Source organism: Manis javanica, chromosome 2, assembly GCF_040802235.1.
Source record: "Manis javanica isolate MJ-LG chromosome 2, MJ_LKY, whole genome shotgun sequence".
NCBI classification, from domain to species: domain Eukaryota; kingdom Metazoa; phylum Chordata; class Mammalia; order Pholidota; family Manidae; genus Manis; species Manis javanica.
The window spans coordinates 179,421,603-179,435,484 of NC_133157.1; the positions used below are offsets into that span (position 1 = coordinate 179,421,603).

The 13,882-nt window shown below is 36.8% G+C and overlaps 1 protein-coding gene across 6 annotated transcripts in view; it reads right to left on the bottom strand.

Annotated features, from left to right (window-relative positions):
- Positions 1-13,217, bottom strand: part of VIRMA (vir like m6A methyltransferase associated) — a 65,743-nt gene extending 52,526 nt beyond the window's left edge. For 2 of the 6 annotated variants that reach the window (XR_005055109.2, XR_005055110.2), the window contains exons 1-3: positions 12,985-13,215; positions 4,906-5,021; positions 497-583 (exon numbers count right to left, since the gene is read on the bottom strand). Coding sequence is in view for 4 of the 6 variants with exons in the window: in XM_036995371.2 (XP_036851266.2) it covers positions 497-583; positions 4,906-5,021; positions 12,985-13,089 (308 nt within the window). In the remaining 2 variants the exon portion in view is untranslated. Of the gene's footprint in view, positions 1-496; positions 584-4,905; positions 5,022-12,984 lie in introns of all 6 variants that reach the window. The other 4 variants (XM_036995371.2, XM_036995373.2, XM_073229843.1 and 1 more) reach the window with 4 other exon arrangements.
- Between the last annotated feature and the right edge of the window lie 665 nt (positions 13,218-13,882).

Here is a 13,882-nt window from a genome sequence, read left to right on the forward strand (position 1 = left end):
TGCGTTCTAAGTAAACTCACTTAACAGTCGATTATTTTGCAGATAACAATACAACTAGTTTTAATAATACTTAGCACATATTAAAAAATCCAAAAAGGCGGTATCTATTAACAAATTATTCTTTTCCAAATTTGACTGTAGAATTTTAAATTATACAGTAGTGTGATGCAAAGACAGAAAATACTAGCTCGATGTGTTTATAAAAGGCAATCTTTTCCAAATTAGGTTATTACCAAATCAAATGATATGTATAAGAGAAATACACCAATAAAAAGAAAACAAAGATGATTAATGTTTCATACATTTAGAATTATTTTGTAAATAAACTCAACATCTTCTTAGAAACTTGACATTTCTTTAATATTGCCAACTGATAAAATTTAACCCTGAGCTTTGGATCTCTCACCAAATATATCCATTTCTTCTATCTAAGGAATGAAAAGATTTTGGTTACTAATTTATGAGTTTCTGGTGAAATTACCTAGTAGGTACATACCTTCCCAACCTATCGAAAACTGGGGCACTTGGTTTGCTTACATTGTTAAAGAATAAGTCTAATTGAAATGTGTGCGGAGATGTCTCCCTGTGAATGAAGCAAAGTTGAAACGTCAGCCTTTGTAATAATCAGTTTCTAAATTAAAATAAAAAACAAAGTAAGTACAAATTTAAGAACAATTCTAGAATTAAGATATAATATTCCTATGAACAACTGTACAGTTAATTGTAATATTTTCTGTAATTTTATTCACATCCAATTCTCAAGTAGCTACTACTCACTTTGAGTATTACTGAAAATAAAATTTTAATCAAGTATCTTTTCCCTGCTACTTATTTAGACCATCCTAAAACACCTAAGTATTTTGAAACTTAAACATATTTTAAAGGCAAATGCTAATTAATTGTGACATCTAACTTTAAATTCTTTGCATCACTATTCACTTTCACTTAAAAAAGAATCAGGAGTTGACTAACTTCAAGTTAAATATTATAATTACAATTTGATTTCAATTTAATTCACATTAATACAAGACTACAATAATAATTTAAGCATCAGAGCCCTAAATTGAGACGTAAAGCCTAAGCTGAAACTTGTACAGCAGCAATTTACATACCTGGATTTTTTTTGGATTTATATAATTAAGATTAAATTTAATTTGTGTTAGAATGAAATCTTACTTCACTTGATATATATTTCACCCATAGCTGACATTCCTTAGATGCAACTAAAATCTTGATTTTAAACCAAAATGGTAAAAGGGGTGATGCCCAGAATACTATCAAAGAGGGTCCCTCAGGCACTAGTAGAAGTACTATAGATGCAATTCTCCTAAAGGGCAATATGGATATAAAATTTGGGAGACTGAGAAAATGTTCACACCATCTGATCCAGAAACAATTCTTCCTAGTAGTGTTTCTATGGAAATGATGATATGCAAACAAATATTTTTCAAAAGGATGCTCATCATACTACTATTTGTAATTTGGAAACCTAATAGTCCCCACATAAAGAACTAGCCAAAGAAACTACAGTACTGTAGTGCCTCTTTATCCACAGGGGAATACACTCCAAGACCCACAGTGGATGCCTGAAACCAGGGATAGTACCAAACCCTACAAATATATTTTTTCCTCTGCATACATACCTATGATAAAGTTTAACTAACAAGTTAGGCACAGTAAGAGATTAACAATAATAACTAATAATAAAATGGAACAATTATAACATATTGCAATAAAAAGTTATATAAAATGTCTCAAATTATCTTATTGCACTACACCCTTCTTATTGTGATGTGACATGATAAAATGCCTACATGGTAGGAAGAAATGAGATGAATGATCTAGGCACTGTGATGTAGCATTAGGCTACTACTGACCTTCTGACAATATGTCAGAAGGAGGATCATCACTTCAGGACTACAGTTGACTGGGGATAACTGAAACCACAAATAGCAAAACTAGATAAAGAGGGACTTCAGAAGTCATTCATTAGATTATGCAACCATTAAAAATTGTATTTTAAAAACTATTTTAAGATGTGGTACACCTAACATATGTTAGGTGAAATAAAAAAAATACACAAAAAAATATACAATAGGATCAGAGTAGCATTAGACATTTACCTTACCCAATTTCAAAAAACATGCTTTCAACAACTTAAGTCTCTCCCTCCTATCCATCCTCTTCAAACTAGACCCTGGCCTCCAATATCTCAAGGAAAGGAAAAAGGACAGCAATGAAAATTTTTTACTTTTGAAGCTTCAAAGAATCAGATCCTGATCACTAAGAAGTGATTTAAAGAATCAACAGTAATTCAATTGCACTAGACTTTCATCTCACAACTTGCTGACTCTAAAACCTAACCTAAGATACCACATTTACAAAAGACAAAATATATACACACACACACAAAACCTATGTTAAAAAACAGAATGCATCAAATGTGAGGATTCTCTTGGGATACGGGATTTTAATTTTACCATACGTTTCTGAATTTTATGAGGAAAAAACCACTATTGTAAAGCATGCTACACAAATATTACTTGATCTCTAACATCACTTTTATCCTTGAAGAGTTCAGGCTTCCTAACATCTTACATTTGTACCGCTGCACTAATACTTTATTTTACTGCTTTGTAACATATTAATCATGGATAAAATTGTTTGATGATTTCATATTTGGAATTATGAAAACATGAACAGCCATTTGGCCCCAGCTAAGGAAAAGTAGAGCAATAAGAAGGAAGCTATAACAATACTATCCATGGCAGCTAAAAGGAGAGATCCATTTTGCCTGCTGTGGTAACGAGCCTCCAAGACGGTCCCCAATGACCCCTGCTTCCTGGTATTCACACCATTGTGTAGTTCCTTCCCATGCTGTGCCAGTAGAGTACATAATCAACAGAATATAGTAAAAGTGTCAGTATGTCACTCCTGATATTAAATTATAAAGCAAAATAACTGTGGCTTCCTTCTTGGGCATGCTTTCTCATCTCTGGATCACTCACTCTAGAGGAATCCCTTTTGTGACTTAGGTGGCCCTATAGAGAGGATCTCCTGGCAAGGAACTTAAGTCTCCTACCAACAACCATATGAGTGAGCTCCTAAGCAAATTCTCCAACCCTAGTCAAATCTGAGACTGCAGCCCTGGCCTCTATCTTGACTATAATTTTATGAGGGAACTTGAGTCAGCTAAGTCACTTTCAGGTTCCTGACCCTCAGAAACAGAGATAATAAATGTTTACTGTTTTAGGCTGCTAAAATTGCTATAATCTGTTATGCAGCAATAGATAACTAATAGACTTTTCTTGACCAAAAGCAGTGACATCTAACTTTAGAAAAGACTGCTAGATATACTACCATTATCGCACCTTTCCCATTCTATACACATCTCCCTTTACTGGAAAAAATTATAGGAAAATGTAAGTTTTTATTTCCTTAAACATGGAAAAAAAAGGCATGCAGTCAGTTCTGAACCTCTCATTATACACATTAAACATTCTTATTGCTTGTTCTGTATTTGTTTTACTTTTGATTAGCCTGAAAACTTTTGGCAATTTTATATTTATTTCTACTAATAACCAACTACTTTTCACAATTATGAAGAAATGAGCCCTTCACTTTGAATCTGTACCATAATGCTCACCACTAAATAGCTGGTTTAATTTCTTGCTGGAAACTGAGCTCTCACAGCATGCACATAATGAAATGTGTGCATAAAAATAATATCTAGGATCTAGAGGGTATTACGCTCACTGAAATAAGCCAGGCGGAGAAAGACAAGTACCAAATGATTTCACTCATATGTGGAGTATAAGAACAAAGAAAAAAAACTGAAGGAACAAAACAGCAGCAGAATCACAGAACCCAAGAATGGATTAACAGTTACCAAAGGGAAAGGGACTGGGGAGGATGGGTGGGAAGGGAGGGATAAGGGGAGGGGAGAAAGGGGGCAATACAATTAGCATGTATAATGTGGGGGTGGGCACAGGGAGGGCTGTGGAACACAGAGAAGACAAGTAGTGATTCTACAGCATCTTACTAGACTGATGGACAGTGACTGTAAAGGGGTTTGTTGGGGGGGCTTGGTGATGGGGGGAGTCTAGTAAACATAATGTTCCTCATGTAATTGTAGATTAATGATACCAAAATAAAAAAAAATTAATATCTAGGCTATAAGCTAAAACCTCACATAAATATATTTATTATATGCATTCATGTTTGCATGACCAAAATTTATCTTCTATTTCCAATTCATGTAATTACAATAAGAAGAAGATGATCACACATGTATAATAAAGATCAAATTCCTTTGTCTCGTATGTCAGCTGTTAAAGTTATCACAACTCCACAACAGAGACCATGTCTTACATTTTGGTTATTTCCCACAAAGCCTAAGAAAGAGAAAGCATCAAATAGCGACTTGCTAATTGTAAGTGAAGGCTAATGTGAAGCTACAAATTATAAAAAGACACATGTATCAGGCTAAGAAGATCACCAATAAAATACTATAATTTAAAAAATGTAATAACATAATAAAAGATATATTTTTAAACGCTCAGACTAATTCTTATTTATTTTCAAGGAAAAAGGTTAAAAAAAGTTCATGTACTAGATTGTGCCACCCTAAATTATTTTGAAAAATATAAAGCTATTTCTACCATTTTTTAAAAAAAGAAATGAAGAAATATATTATCTAGTATTTAGGTCAAATAATTACTCTTTTCAAGTTTATAACGATATATGAGTTATATAGAAAACCTATAGTCAATTACAATGTAACATAACCATAACTGAATTAAGTTTTAGGCTTTTTTCTTATATTACCTTAAATTTTTGCATTTACTAATATGTTTCTAGGACAATCTTTAGTCAAAAATTGTTGTAAAAACAAAGCTGACTTACCCATATGCTCTATTGTCTGGCAAGCTGCTATGGGCTCTTACTCCTGGGGGTATGACGCGAACTTCATTGATATAAACCACACACGGAAAACGAACCACATCTATATGAGAACTTTGCTTTAAAAAAGGGGGAAGAGAGGGATACAGTGTAAGAAAACCCTTTGTTTATACAAAATTTACTCACCTTCAATTTATCAAATGATCTTAAGATAAACTCCATATCATTAAAGAGTGCTATTATATTATTTACAATGCTGTATAAACTACTCTTTTAAAAATAGCTCATGATGAATAAAATTTACCTAGTTAAATCTCTCCATTTGTATAACAACATTTTCTGCAGCATGTATGATTTGCTGCTGCTGATGTATTGCTTAGGCCAATAAAGACCCACAATCCCTTACCTGAAACCTCTGGTGCTAGATGTGTTTCAGCATCCAGACTTTTAGCATTTTTAGAAAGGTGGTCTGATATAAATACTTACATTACTTAATGGCCACAGTGGCTTCTGGGGCAGAACCTTAATCAAAACATTAATATTTCTACAGCCACATGTATAAACATTTACACTAAATAAAGATTATAACTAGCATCATGTCAGTTCAGATCACATTGCACAGCCAAATGAATTCAGGGCAGATTTTTGTGCCATTTTTGAATTTCTGAATTACAGATAAGAGATTATGGATCTGTACTTAAATTAGCTTAGTGAACTTACACAGTTAATACCAAGAAATCAAGGGAAGTCATTTATGTACTGAATAGTTGGGATAAACCGTTCCTGAAATTTGAAAAAGAAAAAAATCAACAACTACAAGTTTATCATGATAAAAGAAATGGATAGCATAAACTTGTGTACACTTTATTTATCACTTGACACAGGATCAGACAAATGTAGCTCTTGAAATCAATAACTTGAAAAAGAATTCTTCCCATTGTTTTTGGACTATTTTACATCAACTTTTCCTTGCAGTTCAGCTAACTATGATTATATAGTGGGCAAAGTTCATAATAATAAGAATGGCTCACATTATTTTCACCTGGAATGACTGAGTCTTGAGCCTCTCTTGAAGGCACAAAGAATATCATGCGTATCCAAGACTGCTGAAATTAGTCTTCCCTAAAATGTTACAGAGAATGACTTCCCAATTTTGCACTTTAAACTTGATTATAATTAAACATATAGGTAAAGAAATCTTAAAATACTGTTCACTATTCAAATGCACTTAAACTCTCAAAAATATAAAAGAAACAAGATGAATGCAAAATGAAGCTGTTTGTTAGTTGTCTTCCAATATCCATTTTCCTCTTCTACTACATAAATTCAAGCCAGGCACCAATGAAGTAATGACTGGGAAGCCTGTGTAAACATGTAATGACTGAATTCTCATCAGTGGGATACAAATGGAAATGATGTAGGCGACTCTGGATCAAATCCTTAAAGGGAAGGTTCAGACTTCAGAAATTCCCCCCACCTTTTCTTCCAATATTCTGCCACCTTTCTACAACATGGATGTTATGGTGAGCTCTTTTAGACAATGCAGACAATACCATAAAGATGGCAAAGGAACAGTACAGAAAGAACCTAGGTCCTTGACATTGTGGGACTGTCATATTAGCCCTAAAATGTTTACAACCAAATTACTGAGCAAGAAAATCCTATTTAATCCACTGTTATTTTTAATTTTATGACAGCAGTTGAACTTATATCCTAATTATTACAAATATACTATAGTTACTCAACAAATATACAGTAGATTTATTTAAAAGAAATAAGCATTTTGCCTCAAACTTTGGTGCTTATTTCTACCTATAAGGAATTCCTCTACTTAAAAAAGTCTACTACTGAAGCTCCTTTGCTTACATGCTTATAAATTCTCATTAATATGTTCAAAGGAAGCTTACAACAAAATTTTATCAATTCTATCCTCCTCTACCCTGCCCTCTACTGACTAATGAAAATGAATGGTATTAGTAGTAATTTGGGTATAAACACCATGGACCTAAAAAAATGAACTTAAGGTTTTACAAACAACCTTTCAAAATGTCTTTTATTTGTAAGTAAGAGTTTTTGTATTGGCTGCTACCAGTCTTACTCAATATTTGTATTTCTAAACATTTATTAAATGTCTTGTTGTGTTCCAAGGTATGTTAAGCCCTGAGGATACAAAGAGAAGACGCAATCTCTCCCATTATAGGAAGAGACAACCTATTGTGTTAGACAAACAGATAAGTTGCTATGATACAGACGCACACAGGATACTACAATGAAAAGTCAGAGGGGTACTTACCTAACTCAGATTGTGGGCAAATATTTGTGGGGTGAAGGGGGAGTATTAAGGAGAAGGGGAGTGTCAGGGAAGGTTTCCCAAAAGTAGAACATGAGCTAAGTCTTCAAGGGAACCAAGAATCAGTGGAAGAGAAGGAAAGGGAATAGCTTTCCAGGCAAAGGCAGAAGGATGCACAGAGGAAAGCAAAGAACAACTTGGAAGGTTCAAGAAGTTGCAAGCACAGTTCACCATGGTTAGACGGAAATGAAGAAGGGCAGAGCATCTAAGCACAATCAACAGAATTACAAGAAATAAGATCTCCACCCACTGTCAGAAGTCAACTCCAAATCTTTATCTCCATCTATCACCTCTCTTCTGAGCCCCAGGCCACTACATCCAACTGCCAACTGAACATCTCCACTTGAATGTCCTTCTGGCACCACAAATTCAGCAATCCAAAACTGAACTCTACTGTAACAGTGATGGCAGGCACCACCATCCACACAATGGCCAAGACAAAAACTATTATTATTCTTGGCTTCTTTCTCATTCTCTCTCACCTAAATCATTCATTCATCCAAATACCACGTCCTATTGATTAAAACTCGAAAAAGCTCACAAATATCTGTATTTCCTTCCATTTCTGCTGTCACTCTAGTTCTAGAAGACACCATTTACTCTAATATGGATTACAGCAGCAATAGGATCCTAACTCCAGTCCATTCTCCTACTGCAGTACAGTCTTTCTAGACCGTAAATATATCACTTCCCTGCTCCTTACCATTTCCAGGCCAAATTTCTTGTCTTATAAACAAGCATGGCCTCTTCTTATCACTCCAAATTTATAACTCCAATATACCATGTTTTTTCTTACCTGTAAGCCCTCACTCATGCTTTCGTCTCTGCTCCGACACTCTTCTGCCCCAACACCTTTTAAATGTCCACTTTTTCTTAGCTGAACCAGATCAAGTCTAGATAGGTGCCTATTGTATCCAAAGTTTCTTATCAAACTAAATTATAATTGCTTCTTTTAACTCTCCCATTACAGTGTTATTTCAGTAAGGTAAGAACAGAGCCTCAATTTACTGTTATTTTCATAGTGCCTAGCATATTCATTTAATGAACGAAAAAATTTGAATAGGTGCTTAATAAAAGTTGATTTAATTGAGCTTTCAAAGAGTTAATATTACAGTGAAGTGGGGGCTTATGATATCTAGAGAATTACAGAAAGCTAGGAAGATAGTTGACAATGGGAAATCATGAAGGGCTTATGATTAGGGAAGTTACAGGAATGTGGAGAATAGATTGGTCAGATTCCAGGACTCTGAGCCACATTTATCTTCAGGAGTCACTGTGTGTTTAAAAGTCACAGTATAGTTGCCTCCCCCTCCTTACTTTTCTATCCATGACAATTACCTTCTCTTCTCTTTTACTGTCTCCTGAGGGTAAGCTAAAGTTATTTCATCTATTCCTTCCATTCCATTATTATTGCTTTCAGAAGAGTTCCACGCTGGTTTGTTAAAGAAACTCTAAAATGAAGTTGGACTTTATATCATCAATCACTCTTATAAAATGGTATTTTAACCCAGCAATTTCACTCAAGAAAGTAATAAATAAGATTGTACAAAATAATTCAACTTCAAGAATATCACATCACTATAAAAGTCAGAAACTTACATGTATGAGAATATAAAAGTAATAGCATTACCATTGGCAAAACTGGACAGCTACATGCAAGAGAATGAAACTGGATTATTGTTTAACCCCATACACAAAAGTAAACTCGAAAAGGATTAAAGACTTGAATGTAAGTTATGAAACCATAAAACTCTTAGAAGACAACATAGCAAACATCTCCTGAATATAAGCATGAGCAACTTCTTCCTGAACCCATCTCCTCGAGAAAGGGAAACAAAAGCAAAAATGAACTCATGGGACTACATCAAACTAAAAAGGTTTTGTATGGCAAAGGACATCATCAACAAAACAAAAAGGCATCCTACAGTATGGCAGAATATATTTGTAAATGACATATCTGACAAGGGGTTAACATCCAAAATATATAAAGAACTTACACACCTCAACACCCAAACAGCAAATAACCCAATTAACAAATGGGCAGAGGATATGAAGAGACAGTTCTCCAAAGAAGAAATTCAGATGGCCAACAGATACATGAAAACATGCTCCACATCACTAATCATCAGGGAAATGCAAATTAAAACCACAATGAGATATCACCTCACACCAGTAAGGATGGCCAACATCGAAAAGACTAAGAACAACAAATGCTGGCGAGGATGCGGAGAAAGGGGAACCCTCCTACACTGTTGGTGGGAATGTAAGCTAGTTCAACCACTGTGGAAAGCAATATGGAGGTTCCTCAAAAAACTAAAAATAGAAATACCATTTGACCCCTGAATCCCACTCCTTGGAATATACCCAAAGAATACAACTTCTCAGATTCAAAAAGACATGTGCACCCCTAGGTTTATCGCAGCACTTTTTACAATAACCAAGATATGGAAGCAACCTAAGTGTTCATCTGTAGATGAATGGATAAAGAAGATGTGGTACATATATACAATGGAATATTATTCAGCCATAAGAAAGAAACAAATCCTACCATTTGCAACAACATGGATGGAGCTGGAGGACATTAATAAGCCAGGCGGAGAAAGACAAATGCCAAATGATTTCCCTCATTTGTGGAGTATAACAATGAAGCAAAACTGAAGGAACAAAATGGCAGCAGACTCACTGACTCCAACAATGAACTAGTATTTACCAAAGGGGAGGGGTGTGGGAGGGCAGGTGGGGAGGAAGGGAGAAGGGGGCTGAGGGGCATTATGTTTAGTACATATGGTGTGGGGGATCACAGGGAGAACAGTGTATCACAGAGAAGGGACACAGTGGATCTCTGGCAACTTGCTGCACTGATGGACAGTGACTGCATTGGGGTATGGGTGGGGACTTGATAATATGGGTAAATGTAGTAACCACATTGTTTTTTCATGTGAAACCTTCATAAGAGCGCATATCAATCATACCTTAATAAAAAATTAAAAAAGTAAAAATAATAGCATTACCACTTAAATATGCAGCCAATAAAAAATGGTATTATATAAAATATCTAGGAAAGAAAACAGGACAGCTAAGGGTCAGAGATGAGAGATAGCTTTTTACCACGTACCCTTTTGTACCCTTTGAATTTGTACCTTAAATATGTATTACGTGGTCAAAAAGATAACATTTAAATATGAAGTATACTTTTAAAATATTATATAAGTGTAGTCTTGATTTATAAAGATGCATAACACATTCTTAGGTGAGAAATTACAAACAGTATTATATTATGGGTATGTTAATGTGGGTGGTGGGTATACACATTTAAACATCTGTGTATTTACTAGAGATTTGGGAAAAAATTAAAAGAAAGCTGTTAATGATAGCTGAGACTAAGTAAGAAAGGTAAGTCTTTGAAAGCTGTTGTTCTTTTGTATTTTCTGGTTTTTCTATAATGAAGTGCTAAAAAATCTTACTTTTTCTTCTTTACCCCTAATTTTTTTGGATCATTTAGGTGTTACTGATCAATTAATCTATCTAATGCATTTTACTAGTCACATAATTTGCCTGCTCAAAAACTACCCATTTCCTATAAAATAAAGCCCACACTCCTTTGCTGAGCATTAAAGGAATTCCAAGATCTGGCTTCAAAGAGCCTTTCATGTGCCACTTCACACTCCTACTTCAGGCATACCCTACGGAGGACTGACTGACCACTCCAGGAAAATGCCCTCCTTGCCCTCCTACAATTGTGGAACATTTCTTCTTCCACCAAGGCAAATTCACATGCCAACAGCCTTGAAGAAGTATTCCCTGATACTCTCAAACGAAGAGTGATCTCTTCCTCCTCTGAAATCAGATGGCCTTTATTTGTACTGTCAAAGGGAACTAACCAAATACTAACTGGAGGCCTAAGATATCAGACAGTGATGGGCATTTTGGAAATAAAGGTGATAAACCTTAAGAAATTTCCACTCTGTCTCTTTATGCACTCACTGAATTCTAACTTGAATCATAATTTTGTGGACCTAATCTCCAATACTTAGCGATAAACTCGTGAACAAACATCTTATAATCCATATTTCCCACAAACCCCTGCTCCTCCTTCAAGACTCAGTTCAAATATGATCTCTACTCGCCAATCATTGCCAGAAGAAGGTATTTAACTACCTGTCCTATCCTTTCATGGTCCTCAATGTTTGCCCAAGAATGAATAAAGACATACTAGATTCTTAAATATTTAAGTGAATGAATGCCAATTTTCCTAAACTAGAATACTACTAATCATCATATGCTTCTTTCTTTCACATCTAACTTCTATTACTGTACACATGACAGGTTTGTTCAGAACCAACGACTGCTTCCAGCCTGAGTTTTCTAAACTCTAGCTGGAATTACAGTCAGAGAAGTATGGTCATTAAACAAACAGAGCTGACTGACAACCCACATGAAATGAGAGACCACGACTTTTTAGTAAGACATGCTAAAGTTTCCAAACTTTTTTACAGACCTACAAACCATTCGTTAAATAATTAGAAAATCAACTTGTCAACTTTTTTTTTTGCCAAATAGAGGATTAGGAAAGGACTACCCAGTATCATCACTATCCCGGAAAAAAAAAGTTTTCTAAGTTGATTAAGTTTACACTGAAAGAGAAATGTGGGTTCTGGGTGTTTCTTTAAATTTCTCTGTGGACTAACAGTTACCAAAGGGAAAGGGACTGGAGAGTGTGGGTGGAAAAGGAGGAATAAGGGAATTAAGGGGCATTATGATTAGCACACATAATGTGGGGGGGGGGCACGGAGAAGGCAGTATTAGCATAGAGAAGACAAGTAGTGACTTTATAGCATCTTACTGTGCTGATGGACAGTGACTGTCATGGGGTATGTGGTGGGGACTTGATAATGGGAGGAATCTAGTAACCACAATGTTGCTCATGTGATTGTATATTACTGATACCATAATAAAAATAAATTTCTCTGTGACTCCATTCATGTTCATTTTTGACCGGCTTTTGGGAATCGTTAGTTAACTAGCTATATTCAATTTACATATCGCAGATCTGTTCGTACGTTCAAAGGCGCTCAAGTTATTACAGAACACTTACTCCACAACACCCTTCCCCTCGCCCCTCGAAACAATACAACTGTGCTGTACAGCTTGACTACCTTCTCTCTCTTCGCAAGTATTGTCCACGCAGAGGACGTACTGTGTAGTACCTCACGTCCTAATGGGCGAAATCTTTCCAAGAGCTAGGTATTTAAAGTTTCAGGGCAAACTGGAGAACGCCGCGATCCTAACCCCAATGAGTGTCACATCTGGGCAGCTTAACTCCTGTTAGAGAGAGGACCTAGGCGGAGGGATTTAGGACCACGAAGCCAGCGCTACCTGCTTGGTCACGGACTACTGTCAAAACAAGCTTTCCAAGACCCTTGCCGCAGACCGCCCGAAGTAAAACTAGGGATGAAGCTGACAGGAAGCTAACAACAACAAACAAGCAAAGCAACCAGAGCAAGCAACTCGACCACAGAGGCGGAGACCCAAGTGATGCAAGGAAATGGAGCGGGGGGGCTACCGCCGCCCCCACCCCAGACACGGCGCCCACACCCAAGCGAGGGGGAAGGGTGCTTACAAGTGAAGAATTAAACAGCAACGGAAGGACAAAAAGTCGAGGTACAGCCAACGGTTTTTTGTAAGAATCCCCAAAGGAGGGAACTAGGGTCGGAATCAAATAGCAGTCTTACCTCAGCGCTCGGGTGTTTAAAAGTATCTAAAAATAGCAGCTCCATCGCCGAGTCCACCGCCATGTTCGCCGCAGGCGGGGGGTGGAAGGAAGACTTCCGGCGCATAGCTCCAACCACCGCCAGAGCGGCTCGGGAGAGGGAGAGAAGAGAGCACTTCCTGCGAGCCCCGTGCTCGCGCCGCAGGCCCTAGCCTATCCCGAAGCGGGTTTCGGCCCCAAGCCGCCAGCCCCGCCTTCCCCAGCGCGGCGGAAGGCGCCGTTGGAGCGCCGGAAGGGGCGGGAGGGGAAGAGGAATAGACTACGGACTCTCCAATGGTCCGAACGCTGGCTGTCTTACTGCGTTGCAGAGCCACGACTACTTCGGGTTGATGAAGTACCAAGCAGGCTTTGGAAGTACTGGAGCATGGGTGGGAAACGCTGCCAACTCTGGATCCCCCTCCCAGTGAAACGTCCAGCAAGCAGCCTTTCCAGGACTGGCAATAAAACGGTGCAATGTGCGAGGTTGAAAAGTAAGACATTGTTTTTCAAAAGAAAATTAACTGTTGTTTCAAAGCAGAGACTTTGTTTTCTTACTGTGCAGAATGTGAACAATACCACTTAATCCACAGGCTTACTGTGAGGATTAATTGCCATGAAAATCAAGAAATTGTATAACGTGAAATGCCATGAACTCAAAAATGTAGAGTGAAAAGTAAGTTTCCATGACTTCCTGTTGATGAGCATTGGAGCAACCGGAACTATTGGGTAGGCTACAGTGACCCAAGTGCTTGAGAGAGCAATGAGAAATTACCTATCTAGTAAAATTGTATGTGCTTACCCCACTCCTAGGAAAATTCTAGCACACATGCCCAAAGAAATACCCACAGATGCAAGAATTTTCATGGCAACACTCTATAGTT